Source organism: Macrosteles quadrilineatus, unplaced genomic scaffold (genome assembly GCF_028750875.1).
Source record: "Macrosteles quadrilineatus isolate MER2022 unplaced genomic scaffold, UCM_ALF_1.0 Scaffold_6__1_contigs__length_79288215, whole genome shotgun sequence".
NCBI classification, from domain to species: Eukaryota; Metazoa; Arthropoda; class Insecta; order Hemiptera; family Cicadellidae; genus Macrosteles; species Macrosteles quadrilineatus.
Window position 1 is genome coordinate 10,657,825 of NW_026542599.1, and position 17,255 is coordinate 10,675,079.

General features: G+C 34.0%; 1 protein-coding gene across 1 annotated transcript; it reads right to left on the reverse strand.

Annotated features, from left to right (window-relative positions):
* Positions 1-772: 772 nt before the first annotated feature.
* Positions 773-14,503, reverse strand: LOC128996466 (ras-related protein Rab-2). The gene is made up of 5 exons (XM_054421821.1): positions 14,300-14,503; positions 11,525-11,596; positions 10,406-10,649; positions 3,513-3,693; positions 773-2,503 (listed from the first exon to the last, which is right to left on the reverse strand). Exons 1-5 carry the CDS (start codon positions 14,343-14,345, stop codon positions 2,408-2,410), a joined length of 639 nt encoding a protein of 212 aa, XP_054277796.1. The 5' UTR covers positions 14,346-14,503; the 3' UTR covers positions 773-2,407.
* Positions 14,504-17,255: the final 2,752 nt, after the last annotated feature.

Consider the following 17,255-nt stretch of genomic DNA (forward strand, 5'->3'; position numbering starts at 1 on the left):
TACTAAGATATCTACTTACTTAGGCTTTATGATTATTCTTCTCTCAAAAGCAGTGTCCTATTTCATTTCCTTTTCATCTTAGAAATCCTACATGTTTCAAAAATATTTCTTTTAAAAAAGATAGTTTACTGATTGAAAGCCCTGGAACAGTTTAACAAAAATAGCGATTCCAGAAAAATTAACGTAGTGTATATTAACTCTACTTTTTATTGCAGCAAAATAGCTGATGGACTATATGGTGGTGTCCCTTAATGAGACAATGGGACAATCAATGCATTATTTGATTTGATTCTATTTATAACACCTATGCACATGTCAAGTGTGGCTTTTAGCCATCTTTGTTGAATTTAAGTCAATTTAACCGTATTGTCCTCTAGTAAATGAGGTGAGGTAAATGTGACAATGCCTAAAACAAAACAGAAAATACATAGAAATTTTAGAGGTGTGAAGGTCATAGTGTAAACATTACATTTGAAGAGTTTGTACATGGGTGTAACATAGCCATAGTGTAAAATTAATGAAACAGAGCGTGTCACTGATTTTGTACGTTTGCCGTGGAGTGACTGACGATTAGGAGAGGGTGAAAGGGATTGCGGTGCTGTCAACCATTTATGCTTTTGATTTTACAATATTTAGTTTCCAGACTATTACAGCTTAGTTTCTGTTACATAGGCCTATTCATCGAATACACAGAGAAATTAAATGCCTCGGACAGTAGTTACTCTTTGCAAAATAATTGGCATTCAACACAAAGGTAAAATAAACAATATAATCTGAAAATACACATTTTAATACATAATTAAAATTTGCACATCATATGTACTACATTTTAATTAGCATTATAGCTGTGGAAAGCACTTATTTTTACCTACAAAAGTGAGACTGCATTGTAAAACGCATTGATTGATAAGAATAAAAGTTACAAGTAAATTACTTATGACCTGCTTAAGAGATAAATAATCCAACATCGTGAAGTTCTGGGCAGATATGAGATTTTCTACTCATAAAAAATTAAATAAGTTTTATTATGTTTCAAATAAATTGTTACTGTCAAACGTTTGTTTTACTCGTTTTCTTCACCCTAGCATAATTCAGTCATAATGAAATCTAGACAGAAATAAAATTAGTATAACCACATATTTTTAAAGCCAGGAGTTTTTGTATAGGCCTATATAATTAACACAGATTAAGAGTAATAAGATCTATTAAATTCAAAATTTTAAATAATATACCTATCATTTTTTAAACTAATATTTACCTGTATACAGTTTATTCTTAAGGTTTAGTGATCATTTAAAGTTTAGGGAATATTTCACATTAAATATTCCCATTAGGTAGCATTAAAATAGTAAAATGTATTTTTATTTTATTTTTATTATTTTATTACAATCATTAAATTCCTTTGTTGACACATTTACCCTAAATTTGCCACTTTAAACCCAGTTAATGTTCCAACAGAGTTTTAGCTTTAAAACTTATAACAAAAATTCTTGAAAAGTACTTTTCTATGAGCCTCAAAGATTAATTATTAAAATGCATGTGTCAAAAACAGAATTCGAGTTAAAACGTTATTTTTGCTATGAAACAAAAATGGAATAATGATAAGGTAATTAGTCTTCTTAACGTTAATTCTTTAAACAACCTCGGAAAACATGAACCAAGCTGGCATTCTTATAAAACGTTGCCAGTAACATAAACCATGCACTCTGCTAACTTAGACACAAAATCACACAATTTTACATCACATAATTTGTATTTACTCTGTACTGTATATTACAAATTTGAGGGGAAACGTCTGTTATTGTTTAAGTGCATATCTAACTAAGAAACACTAACATTGTGTAGCTGAGCGTATAAATAGAATATTAAGCTTTTTTAAGTCATTCCCTACTAAGCAAGCGAAAAAAACATAATTTTGACACAACAAATATTAATAAAGCTGTGTTTAAATATATTTACGCCTTGATAATTCGTAAATATTTTAGTTACAACATTAATATACTGTTTTACAGCTTGTGTATTTTACGTACACAGCATTAAACATTGGTTTTGCTTGAGCAATGGCAAAGGACATTTGCCAATTACAATATATAAATTAGAGTAAAAAATCCAAACTCTTTTCTTTCCGATCAACACTGTCTACTGTACTAGCTAGACGCTGGTCTGAATGACTCCACACCAAAGGCCTTAAGGAAGACACATTCAGTCAGGCCGTCAAATTACGTTAACGCAAAAAACTAAGTACATAATAAATACTTTATTCGCACATCGGCTATCAATGAACATATCACGCAAAGGGTGTATGTACAAATAAGAGATTGTGACATTCCCCTCAAATTTGAAAACAATAACTGATGACTGGAATATATTACAAGTTAATAGTAAATTATGAGACGGCCGCGGAGATCTAACAACAGCCACCGCTCTGCATGGACCCCTGACTGCCAGGAGGGAGGCTTGGGTTGCTGGGAGAGTGCTGCGGCCCAATCTTGATACCGTTTGCCTGTAAACCAAAACCAACATGTAAGTTGAAATATATAAAGTAACTTTAAGGTGATTGTAATTTTGTTTGTACAAACAAAAATGGTTTTGAACCCTAAGTCTCAATCAGATGGTTCTAAGATGAGCAGCATTTTAGCCTACTATACTATATTTATAAAATTTAGAAGGTTTTAGGAGAAGAACTCTATCCCCTCATGATCCTACTTTTAAAACAATAGTTCAACCGCTGAAGTTCGTCAAAACGTCAATCAGCTGCATAATAATACATTATGAGGGTAATGGAAGCCTATGTTACATTATGCTAACAAAAGTGCACTTTTCTCAGTGTTCATCAAAGATAGATATAATTTTTTACCTACGACTGTTTTTTAAAGTAGTGGTTGCAGTTCAGTTCTTAGAATTGTAAAGTTTCTCATCACAGCACAGTTTTAATCATAACAACACGGGTAACGGACCAATGAGATTCAAGAATTGAGAGAGAAGAAGTAAAATTGTAAAGATTCAAACTTTAACTAATCGGCTGTTCAGGCCAATTTAATTGTTGAGTGGTGCAATTAGTGTTTGGTGCAATGTTTCGTTGCTTCACCGTTAGTGTCAATGAGAGGTTATAACCAAAAACATAACCTCTCTAAAGAGTTATGAGTAGTGGTTTTTAGTAATTAAAACACTGTCGTAGGTAAAGTAGTGTACGCAACTCGCGTTAATAGTGTTAACGACACTCTTACAAGTTTTACTACTCAAGTCGTTAACACTATCTTTACGCAATTGTTGTGTAAACTACTATTTCATTTTGATGAAGAAATAATTTTATATATTTTATTTAACACAAGGTTTTTGGGTTATAGCTATTAGAAATATTTTTTTTTAATACAATAAAAAAATGTTTATGCATTTATTATACTGATTTTTACCAAAGAGATTCTATTTTTACATTCCTATATCCTTATGCTAACTAATTTGAGTTAACTAATATGTTAACTAGTGAACCTTAACATGGAAGTGTTACTAACCTCGTTGTTAATGTCAAATACACCCTCCTGTATTTTCTCGTAAATTTCTTTGGCTGTGTTAATGAAAGCTTCTTCAACGTTCGCTGACGTTTTTGCTGAAGTTTCCATAAATATGAGACCATGTTCCCGGGCAAATGCTTCGCCTTCTTCTTTCTTCACCTCCCTCCTCGACTCCAAATCACTAGAATGTTGAAAAAAATCATTATTTAATCTTAATATTCTTCTACACCCGTCAAAATTTTAGTTTTTGTATCTGTAAAATTTGACGCTGTAACATTTCTTGATGAAATTGTAATAAAGAAATTGTCTATTGTCTATTGATACTTAAGCCCCGTTCACACGGGGCAAGTTTACAAGCTACACGCCAGCTTTTTTACACGCAGCTAGTAAAATAGCTCAGTGTGAACGACGTACTCGCTCAAAAGCTGCTTGTAAAAAAGCTCTGGAAAAAGTGGACGCTGCTGCTACCTTACACGCCAACTCGCCAGCTTTTGAGCGAGTAGGCGTGTAAAGTAGCCCAGTCTGAACACAGTTGCTTGTGCTTGTGCGCATGTTATTCAAAGATGGTGGAGGATTTGGTTCAAGCCAGCTACTGAGTGAGTGGAAAAAGCATCGTGTGAACGACTACAAGCGCACTCGCCGATTCGGTGGCGTCTTTTTACACGTCTTCTTTTAACGCTGGTGAGTAGCTTGTAAACTCGCCCCGTGTGAACGAGGCTTTAAGATGATGTATAATACCTGCATATAGTAATCCTTTGTTGTTGTTTTGGCGACTAGTTTCGGTTCTTCAGACACATTGAGGCCTGAAATTGGTTCAGAAGAACCGATACTAGTTGCCAAAACAGCAATAAAGGATTACTACGCAGGTATTGTAAACTATTTTAAGTATAACACAGAAATCCGGAGGCTAAACAACTATATTTTTTAGTTGATGTTTTATATGAGACCTGATCAGAAGAGTCAATGCCTTTTCGTTCTTTATTCTTTACCACAGTCCTTTACTCCAAAAAAATCAACCATCAATTATCCGGGGCAAAACACTAAATGAATTTAAAAAATAGGAAAGCCGTCCTATATATACAAAAATCCCAAAAATTCTTTTAACCCTTTGGGTGCCAGAAATTTATTTTGGTACTTTCCGAAAAGTGCCAGAGTTTTTTTACTAGTTATGTCTGAAAAGTGCCAGGCTTTTCGTTGGGGCGAAGCGTAGTGCACAAGAATAAAAGTCGGTAAAAGTATAAATTTTCATCCTAAAAGTGCCATGGAACGATATATCGTGCCTCGATCGTATGAGAAATCGATTGAAATCATAACCAAGTCTACCGATATGCCCATTAAAATTCACATGATCGAAAGTCGCACCGGCTCAATATATCGTTGCAATGTATTTTTCGGTAAGACTACCAAAGACAATATATCGTTGTGAAGTATTTTTCAAATGTGTTGTGCAAAACGATATATCGTTGCGTGGCACTCAAAGGGTTAATAATATACATAACTACTGTACTAATGAAGCAATCAGTATGAGCAAGACATTGCCAATAAAAAAAATAGGTCTAGAGTAGAATTTGTTCTTAATTAATTATTGGGCTTACACTCAGAAAACACAAACAGGAGGATGTAAGAGGGGCCTTTTTATTAGAAGAGAGTTATTTCCATTTTACTTTTGGAAGAAATAATTTAGTAACACAAAATAATTTGGTAATATTCAACAAGATAGTGTTTTTCCATTTCACTTTTGGAAATACACTTAAAATGTAATCTGTATTCCAGTTTCAAGCAGGGAGTGTGAAATTGAGATGATTTAAGCCACAGCTCACAATGATAAAGAACAGCTGGGTCCAATTTCAGTTTCACCAAGAACTACCAAAGCTACCTGATCTCGAGATCCAACCTGCACCCTACTGATTGTTAGGCGAGCACTATATTCATACTTAAAATTAAAACTAAAACCACTTATTTACACAGCTTGAAACAATGAGTAAGGAGTAAAGGCTGAATCCACTCATTTACACAGCTTGAAATAATGAGTAAGGAGTAAAGGTTGAAACCACTCATTTACACAGCTTGAAACAATGAGTAAGGAGTAAAGGTTGAACCCACTCATTTATACAGCTTGAAACAATGACATTTACACAGCTTGAAATAATGAGTGAGGAGTAAAGGTTGAACCCACTCATTTACACAGCTTGAAATAATGAGTAAGGAGTAAAGGTTGAACCCACTCATTTACACAGCTTGAAACAATGAGTAAGGAGTAACGGTTGAACTATCTAATGTGTTTAGTATTGAGCTGTGATGTCTGTTATCTAATTAATTACACTATGAAGTACAGTACAATATCTAATCAGAACATGAAAAGTTTCTACTGTTGGGAACACTAGAGTGGACAAAGGTCACCCATAACCATTGTGGTGATTCCAAAGTTTTATTTAAATTGCAACAGTTGTTCAATATTAAATCTTGTTTAAATAGTCAATGTTTAAATGCAGCTGGTTGAAGTGATGCATTTAAATCAAATAACTTGGAGTGTTTTCTTCCACTACACAATGGCGTTTACTCCAATTTTCCAAACTTCAAATCACACTCGACCGCTTTATTTACATAATTGCCTTTTTATCTTTTGTAAAAAAATGTGGCAACCTAAAATTTAAAAAATACAAATTACAACTCTTACGCAGGTTTGAGATTGAACTATCATTTTTGTGACCTTGAATAGTTTATTCAATCGTGTTTCATTTAATTAATTGGTAAACTTATCAGGTGTGGAAATCACCAAAACAGCACCTAAAGAATATTTTTTTGGGACTAAACTGCCTATTTTCATGCTAATACCAATTACTGGTATTCTAAAATCATTAGACACAACACCATTCTCATAAAACTAGTTTGAATTGGAATACTAATACAGTAGTTGAGATTTTCATAGTTTATTAAAGTTCTTTCTCAAAAACAAAATGACACAAGCTGCATTACGGTAAATATGCCAGTTTAGAAGCTATTCTGATTCAAATATATAGTGAATAAATACTGCAAACAATCGGAGAAACAAATTGATTATTTATTATAACACAAAAATAACTTTACCTACGACCGTTTTTTAAAGTAGCCATTTCAGTCCAGTTTTTAGAATTGAAAAGTTTCACTTTACAGCTGTTTACTTTCATATCCTCATAGTTTCATTTCATATCCGCATAGTTTTCTCATATCCACACAGGTAACGGACCAATGAGGTTCAAGTATTGAGAGAAAAGAATTACAATTGTAATGCTTCGAACGTCAACTAATCAGCTGATCAGCTGATCAGTTGACCAATTTAATTGTTGATCCGACTTGTTCATGTTGATACTCGCGTATTCTTAATTAAGTTGGTGGAAGTCCAAAAATAAATGAAATATTTGCCGAATTGTACCTGATACAATATTATTTATGGTAAGAATGCTGCTAGCAATGTAATATTTAACGAAGTTTAACAAACACGTAATTACAGGAAATCAGCTGATTATACAACAAGTCGTTGCATCACTTTCAGTGGCAATGACAATACACGAAAACATAACCTCTCTAAAAAGTTATCAGTAGTAGTTATTGTTAGTAATTAAATCCAGATTGATAGTAATTAAAAAACGGTCGTAGGTAAAGTAGTGTACGCAACTCGCGTTAATAGTCTTTACGACACTCGTAGAAGTTTTTAAGGCACTCGCCAAGGCTCGTGCCTTAAATTTTCTACTCGTGTCGTAAAGACTCACTTAACGCAATCGTTGCGTAAACTACTATTATTTTATATCTGTCACTTAGTCCAATGATAACTGCTCAGCCAAGACAACGATTTCAAAGCTTGCAACTCATTAAAAGCATAAACAAACATTGAACACATTTTTCTAATAACCTAAATCAATTGTTCAATAAAGCCATTTGCAAATATCAGCTAATTGATTATTATTTTGCTTAATGAATTGAATACATTTATGAAAAAGAAAGAAAAGTATGTTTCTGATTCTGTTTATCCCAAAATGTTGATGTAGGTCAAGCTGAATCAAGTTCAGCTATAAAAGACCCGATAAAGACAATAAAAAATTAAAGAATAAACATCATTGCAGCTGTATTATTATGTATTCATTACCATCATACAAGAAAACTCTTCACGTTCAGAAAGAAACACTTGATTTAGTTATTGGAATGCTTTGGGAGCTAAATCTCGCAGTGACCTACATCACATAAACAGACACTGATTAAAAATTAATACTAAAATAAAACATTGTTACTACCAAAGATAAGAATAGGGCAACACAATGTTTTGTTAACGTCTACTAGTTATCACTTATCTAGCTATTGGAGGGATCACATTCGGTTTGAATCGTTTCATCATGTTAGGGAATAACAAACTTTGATTGTAATAACAATCACACAATCCTATTAAAAAAATATTTTTACTTTAATAGAGAACCCATGCTGCTCCGCAGCGTTGAAATAAATATTATATTAGAGAAATAATCAAATTTATGATTTTTGATTGAGTAATATAGTATATTGAATTTAACTGATTCAAACAATCAATAGCTCAAATTAAAGCCTATAATTAACTGATTATTTTGAGTCTAAAACATAAAAAAACACAAACAATACTGGAGCTATTGATTTTTAATCATAGAAAAACCTTATAAAAATAATTGTTATGTTAGCTGTTCACCTTGGGTTTGCTTGAAACTCGGCCGATTTGAATGACTATAATAGCTAAAATCTGTGCGTCTATACCTTCAATTTGAGATCTCAATCATAAAAACCAGTCGGGGAGAAGAGCTAAACGAAATCGGAAAAGAAAAACCAAACTTTTTAAATAACGTATATAAGATTGCTTTGGCTTGAGAACTGTTTTGTATTTGTATTTAACTTAAACAATGAACTAGTGGAATAAACAAACAAAAGTTTTTCCACCAGTCTAGTAAATAGTCCTATTTTTTTTACGCTAGTTAAATTAAAGTGTTTTAAAATGAATCAGAATAGTCTTTTACACAATTTTGTATTACACACAATACCAAAATTGATCCAAAATCATAAAAGATCTCTTCCCGATTCATACTGACAAAAGACCTTAAGTTCTTGACCGTTCTATTTACATTACTTTCCGTCTCATGTTAAAGTATTCTCCACAACCATTCAAACATAGCTGGGTAGCAGAGTGGTCATTTTGTGTTTGCCTTGTAGTCAGAAGTTGGCTTGTTTGATGCTGAGAAAAGTCAGAAACATTATGATGGTGTGAAACTGGACCCAAGAACTGTCCTTGATTACACTAATAGTCCTGGCTAATGAAACAGTGTATCTTACACAGATCATCCACTCAATTCTTCTCATATTGCATATAAATCAGCTTAAGATGCAACTCGCAACCCAGTGACAGTAACTGTCCTAGAAACATTAAGTACCTCGAATCAAGCCTTAACGTTTTTGACAACCATAATGATTTTGACTTTACCAAAGTCAAGATATCAATCCATAAAGAACATAAAGGATAAAGATACAGAATGAGTAAAATGTAAACAACTTCATGATAGTAGCGAGGACAGTTAACGAAACTCGCACGTTAATAAACATGATGTTCCAGTATTGTTAATAACACAATCCTTATATATAATACGTGAAGGCGTTTTCTACGAAACACTACTCCTCCGTTAATAATGTACGGATTCTTACAAACGATGTGTCAAAATTGAGTATGTTTTGTGTAGACGCCCCATTTCACCAATTCCTGTCATAAAAGTCCACGGGCTTTGCCCCACAGGCCATCAAAATTCCAATTTATTTCTTATGATAAAAAGATTTTGTTTACTTAAACAGACAAATATTTTGTATTAATTACAGCTGTTCATAGTAAACACATGATAAACACAAGAGCGTTCGTTTTCAGTTTCGATAACTGGAGTGGAGTGATTGATTACATTATCCTTGAGTTGACCTTGTTTTAAGTCATCGGAAATTATGACTGTTATTCGTTTTGAAATTACGCCTGTAATACTTTGCAATTGCTCGAATTCAGCAACAGGTTCACTAGTATCTCATAATTTTTGTAACATTATAGCTATTACCAGAGCTGTACTGCACGTATAGGTAGTGTTGCTGTCATGTATACCCTAGGCTAACCATAGTTAGTGTTCAATTTGTCTAGCCATATTTTTTGTAAATGTTTGTATCTTTTGTTAGTTTTGTCTGGCAGAACTAATAAATTAAATTGTAAAAATAACAATAGGCTAATTAAACTCATAAGTCAAACTATACTCTGAATTCAGGGTACATAAATTAAATGTACACACATCAAGGCCTGCACATATGGCTTATATGACCAAAAAACTTTTTTATGCCGTTGGCACCTAAATTATTGGTGCAATAAACTGGGTGATTACATTAAGAAAGAAAATAAATTGTTTGGATGAAAAATAAACAAAAACAATTGAAGCGCCATTTGTTGTCACTACCTGAATATAGGCCCAGTGGCGGTTCCAAGGGGGAGACTATAGGGGCTAAAGCCCCTCCCCCTTTGGATCCTGGAAAAATTAATTTAAATATAGGCCTACATTTTGTTCTAAAATTTTAATGGAGGTTTTTGGAAACAGTTCTAGAAATAAAAAGTGTCTTTAGAAAGTCACCAAGCGGCTTTAAAAATACCAAATCTTTTGGGGGAGTGTTCCACACACTACAACCCCCCCGGCAATCTCCCTCCATAGGTCCTAGAACCGCCACTGTATAGCCATATTCTGGAAGAATGCATATGTCATAATGTTTTATGTTTTACATATTTTTTAAGGTTAAGTACTCGGTACAGTTTATGACACCATGGTGGGGTACCTGATGTACAAATATGAAATGAAGACAATTTGATTTCATCACTCTTCACCCACCTCTTGTTGCCGATCAGCATAATAACCATATTAGAGTTGCTATGTTGCCTGGCGTCCTCCAACCAAGTGGTCAGATGGTTGAAAGTCTCGCGCCGGGTGATGTCATAGACCAGCAGTGCGCCAGCTGCGCCACGGTAGTACGATCGGGTGATGCTGCGGAACGCCTCTTGTCCCGCAGTGTCCCAAATCTGCAGCTTGATCTGCTTTCCGTCGATGGTGATCATGCGCGCCCCAAACTCCACACCTGAGAGTATTGAATAGTTTGTAATTGACAACTATTGCCCAGTGAATGGCTAACATTAGGTTTAACAAGTACTTGATTTGCTGCTACAGGGTAGGTAATGATTTGTTTAATGTTAATAGCTTGGTATGAAATAAATTTGCCAAATATTATCTAAATATTTCCATATCCAAGCAAACTACAATTAAATAATCCTCCATAAACAAAACAATTTATCCTCCGCTAATAATCGAATGGGCGGGTTTTTACAAACAATTTGTCAAAATAAAGTGTTTTTTTTATGTAGACTCCCCCTTCCCCCTCAAGCATTCATTCCACTTGGAGAAAAGATTTTATTTACTTAAACCGACAAATTATTTGTATTAATTGCATAGGTTGATAGTAAAACACATGATGACATAAGAGCTTATATGTTATTGGCTGAATATAAACAAATGATACGATGATATCATCATCATCTTTTGTATATAAAATAAGTCAAGTCGTTTTTGTATGCTAAATGAAACTCCTCTATTATTTCTTAACAAATTTTAACATTTAAGGTGTCAAAAAAAAATTTTCAGCTTGTAGTTTTACAAAAAGGTTTTGGGTTTTAGACAAGTCTGTTTGGAAGGGCTCAAGCAGCCATTAAAGTTTGTTTTTCGTGTGTAAGATTAACATGGAGAATATTAAATGATGAAATGTAACGACTGTTAATAATAAAACTCAGAAAACAGAAGAAGAGATGTTAAACAAAATAAGAGGCTCCGGTGGGCTCAGGCGCGTAGTAGGTTCTAGGTTTGTTGGAGGTGAAAGGAAGAGATACTTCCCCACAAGAAGATCATCATGAGGCAAGGAATGGCAATGTTGCCATATGGGATATTACTTAACTTACTTACCTATTGTCAAATCATGAACAGGCTGGAACCTTTTGTCAGTAAACTGCAAAAGCAGGCATGATTTTCCGACCCCTGGGAACAAATACAATTTTTTACAATCATAATCTGAAAACTTTGTTTCGGTCTTACACAGGATGCGGTAGTAACAAAACTTCAGTTCTCAGTTAACAATAAGTTAAATAGGCTACTAGAAACTGTTTTTAACAAAGGAGAAAATAAAATGTTTATTCTTTATGTTATCAGTTGTATTCAGCTAACATAAAATAAAGCATTTGCAAAATTTTGATAAATAAATTGGCTATTTGATTTAAGTTATAGAAACTAGGCCTACATGCAAATGAGTCGTACAGCAATGAACAATTATCCTCAATAAGTAAGCAAACCTTTGAACTGAGGTAAAACATGATGTGTTTACTGAAATATTTTCAAACATTGACGATAATTTTAGACTCCTAGTTGGAGTTGGCCAACACTTGTAATTTTACATCTTATGTGACAGCATGAGATCCTCTTGGTTCATCTGAGGATCAATAATTTCATTCTCTTTTGTAGACAAGTTAATGACATAATAGACAATCAGACATTAGGATACAGCTACTGTTGTAGACATCCTATCTATTGACCAGCTGTTGCCAGATGTTTATTGAAAAAGAACGTAGTTGTGTGAAACAGTCACAGAATATGCTGGGGTCTAAAATTCTATTTTCCACCTTATTATTTTGTTGCTGACATATAGGTAATGGGTCATAACAGTTGCTATAGCTCAAAATAGATCTTGCAATTAGTTTGACTTGGTAAAAAAGTGTGTGTATTCAACAGAAATTGGTTACCGGTATTGAAATCAGCACAATCTGTTGGTGGCTCACATTAGTAGCGTAACAGAAGTAACAGCGAGATGCAGTGAAACAGGGAGCGGAAACCGGTGAGCAGAGAGGATAAGTTTGGAATTAGTGATAATATTACCTTCTAGTGTTCCAATTACTGCAGACTACTACTACGCGTTTCGTCAGCACTGTGACATCAACAGGTATGATATGGCTTTGTCTTCAACATTAAAATAAAAACAGTCATAACACACATTAAATACACAAAATTACATTTAACCCATTGGTAACGTAGTTGTGGTGGCCACATCAAGCGTACGCACATGTTTAATTCTGGACGACGATGTTACCCAGTTGTTGCCCAGAATGAAACATCTGCGTACGCATTATGTGGGTTGAATGTAATTTTGTGTATTTATTGTGTGTTATGACTGTCTTTTAATGTTGAAGATGGAGCCATATCCTACCTGATGATGTCACTGTGCTGACAAAACACGTCGTAGTACGTTAGTCCATAACAATTGGAATGCCAGAAGAAGGTGATATTACCATTATTTGATATTTGACGTTCCAGTAGTAGGAAATGAGTTCCAAAAAAATTGGAGTTTGTTCCTACTGAAATTTGTTATTTTAAATAACTATACTAAACAAGTAGGCCTACTTACGGTATGAAGAAAGATCAAGAAGTTATTTACTAAACAAGTACCGGTAGCTAAACATTAATATTATAAATAATTTGTTGTTATCGTTTAATTTTGTTAGGCCTAATCAGTGATAAGTTAACAAAATGAGGTAGGCTACTGTAACAAATTTTATGTTTTAACATGGGTCATTAATTATTATGCTAAGTTACCTTACTTTTGTACACTACTTGAGTATGCAACCAAATAACATTTTAAACATTAAGTTATCTGGAGCCTGCAGTCATTTAAAAACATTAACTGGGGTTTTTGATATATTGTCATGTTGGCAGCTCTGCTTAAGTAAGTTATCTGCTCTTCTCCCCACCTCAACAAACCATGACTGGAATACGTAAGTTAACACACCCTTTTTTATGAAACATTACCCATAATTTATTTACAACTCCATGTACGATGAAACTGTTTCGATCATTGTATCCGTGGTGCAAAAATAGCTCATGAGAGGGGGCCCCGAAAAATGAGTATGCAGGGGGGCCTAAAAATCTGTTACGCTACTAGCTTACATCAACTAACTTACCACGATTTACCTAGATTTTAAAACTGGCAACAAATTTAATATGGGAATGGAATTTCTATTTATCAATAGTCAAAGGTAATGCTCTCTTTTCCACATTAAGTCCAACCTATGAGTCACTTGGGCTAGGTACTACTTTTGTTGAATAACGACTTGTTTTCAGCTTTTACTGACTAACCTATGTTTATGAAAATGGTGTTCTCATAACTATTGAAAGTCAGATTTAATATTTTATGTTAACTCACCACAATGTAAGTCATGGATCTAGATAATAATAATAGGTAGGCCTACCGGTAGGTCTAAAAGGTCGAGCAAAACAATCAGTAACCTATTTTCTGTTACCGGTAACTTATTGATTTCTTTTATTTGATATAAATTTTTTAATCGTGATTAGGTTTAGGGTATAACATTGTTAGGCCTATTGTACTTTAGGGAACAAATCTAATACTATACAAAGGCTGTGAGCTTAAAATTTTAGGCTGATAAGAACCATTTGTATTGGCCTTATGCTTAGAATAGAGTAGGCCCTAGTTGTGCAGTTTTTAATTAGCAGCCCATCCAGCACGGTAGCATCACTAATGAACCAACCGATAAACGGTACCTAAATTTGATATTCAAGATTATTGCAATACTCAGTATTGCAAAAACCATGTCCCATATCCTTTGTGTATGTTCAACTAAGACAAAGCATTAGGAATAGACAATTATTGTTCAAAATATGGTAGGTCTTACTAACCTGTGTCTCCAATGATAATGTATTTAAACAAATACGCGTAGGACATCTTTAAATTATTCTTCAAGCACCAGTTACTCCCGTAAAAGAATTTAACACGTTAATACTCGAGAAAATTGGAATTATCAGCTGCAATACTTCTATAACGTTTTGTTGTTAATGAGTCGTAATATTTGACAGCAGCAAGCAGCTGTTTCAGAACGACGATATTCTTCAAGCGGACAGGAGTAGGAGGAGAAAATCGATAACTCCTCCCTCTTGTGATACTGTAATCATTTTTATAATAATTTCCATTCAAAATACTACATAATGTGTCATGTGTCTAAAAAATTGTAAAGCATGTTTTTCAAAATCCAGTATTTCTTTCATAAATTTTTAACTATCCTACACAATTTACTAAATATTTTAATATCTATTACGTAAGGCATCACTAGGCTATGCCAAACTTTCAAAGTCGGTACTCGGTAGCTTTAGTAAATTAAATAAGGATGTCTTACACATTACAAAATCTTAGCCATCCTCCCAACATTTAAATGAAATTAACAAGGTAATAGAGGGTTGCCGTCAAAGTGCCACCACAAGTTTATCCGGAGATAAAACGTAACTATGGTAAAACGTTGTGCACCCTCCCGTCCGTCTTCCAGCCACCACGTATGGAAACTACATCAAGTATTGTATACAAGTAAGTAAGTATGCCGGGGACGAGGTGACGCCCTGACAACCAGCCACCATGCAAACTGGTCGTCAAATCAAATCAAATCAAATAAAAAATTCTTTATTGCCGTATAAAACACAGTGACATGCATGGCTTGAGTCACATTATATTCAAATACAATAAATAAAATAAACATTCACATAAGTAAAAAAAAACCCTCTTTACCACCTATTTTTAACATAATTTTCTACAGAATAAAAACGTTTTTCGATTAGACATATTTTAAGTTTTCGTTTGAATAGCTGATGTTAATTATTAACTTATTAACTTAAGCTTGTCGGGCAGCGAGTTGAACAACGTTGTAAGGCGTTTAAAAAAGGAAGTTTTATGCTGTAGGATATTTAAATCAGTTCTTTTCCTAGTATTGTAATTGGAGTGAGGAAATAAAAGTTAAAAAAAAAACTATGGTTTTGCTTAAAAAATATTAAAGTGTTTGGATATAGATAAAAGTAAAAGTGAGTATTCTTAATTTAATGAAAGCCGATTTACATGATTCTCTTCGACCAATGCCAGCAATCAACCTATTGGTTTGCTATTCTGTCCAAGTCCAATTAAATATACATGATACAGTTGCGGGAGTAAGTTAATAGCTCTTCGAGAACTTTTTCCTCAGGAGGTTTGGTATAGTAAAATCTTAAAAAATTGTATTTTTAGCTGATTTCCTATTTAGGGAATAAGCTATTGCCGTAGGTAGAGGACCTGGTCCTATAACAGCCCCAGTCCGGTGGGGTTTCGGCTCCTCGACTGCGACATATCACGAGTTATACAAACATTTTTGCTCGAGTTATCACGCTAACGGACACTTACATTTTGTAATTTCCTTATGACGAGACTGATAGCATGTAATTGTTGAATGGTCAAATGTGATTCACACATGTATAAATTTAAACTGGGCGATTTTTTTGCCACGGCCGCCTCTAAAGGCAGCCGTGGTTTTTGGGCTCTGGGGACCTCAAAACGAAAAAAGCAAATCGGTCCCGGGTCTAGGTCTTACCATGAGAACTAGATCTCACAATGGAACATCTCACAGCACGTAACTGTCCCAAACTTGATTCTCAAAATTCGTATAAATCACCATTACTATAATTAGAATAAATAATGTATCATATCTTATTAGATAACAGCTCTGACTAAGATCGGCCGGGTTATTAGTCAAAATCATCAAAGTCCAATGATCAGTGGTGGTGTCAAGGGGAGGGGGCCCTTTTGGCTTAATGTTCCCCTATTGAAAAATGGATTTAGAGTCAACACAATGGTTTAAAAATACTTTCTTACTTACGGGGGTTCCCCACTGGTACTTAAAACCCCCTGGTAAACCACCCTCCCCTTGACAACAAAATATAAAATCGTTGAATCTTAAAATATTTGGAATCTATTTGAATTTTTAATCTAAGATCCTAAACCCACCACTACTACTAACTGATGTATGTTAGCTGGGTCCAGTTCCGAGTCACCAAGAACCATTGCAGCTACTTAGAGATGTGCCAAGCAGTTACTTGGGTGAAACAGCTGCAGCTAGTTCCAAGGTCGCCGTGGAACTCGTTCCAAAAGCAGTTCCAGCTGCAGCTGGTTTTGCCCGCTGCAGCTGGTTTTCTCGCTGCAGCTGAGCTCTGGCTGTAGTGAGTGGAACGAGGCAAAAGGGCGGATGAACAAAATATCAGTTTATTGCCATAATTTGAGACGGATTAGTTTAAGCTGTTCTTGAATTAGAATATTGTTTTAAATAATGCAAAATAGCGGCTTTAAAGAAATCAATATCTTGTTTTGAAAATATTGTACAAGTAATTAATTATTTTAGTTTGTCTATCTAGGGTCTAAAAATAATACGTGACGAGGCCGGTATAAATTATTTTAGAGGTTCTTCATATTATGCATTTATTCATATTATACATTTTTTATTGTTAAAATAATATTACTCAAACACCACTTACACTAATTCTTAATATAAAATTCTAAAATTAATAGCGAAAAAAATCCTGAATTACCGGTAAGTTAAACACATACAATTATTACGATACTGATTACTGAGGAAGAGATAATTATATTTGAATATATTATGAGCACGACTTAACTGGGACTGATGTACTTTTATTTAATTCCTGCCTGAAAAAAATAAAAAAACCAGAAAATTATTAATTTCTTTTAAGGCATGTCAACCATATCCGCTAATCAAACCTTTGTTTACAATAGACCAAATAAGTCAAACGCATCAGCTGCACAGGCTAGAACTTAATGTTTAGTGAG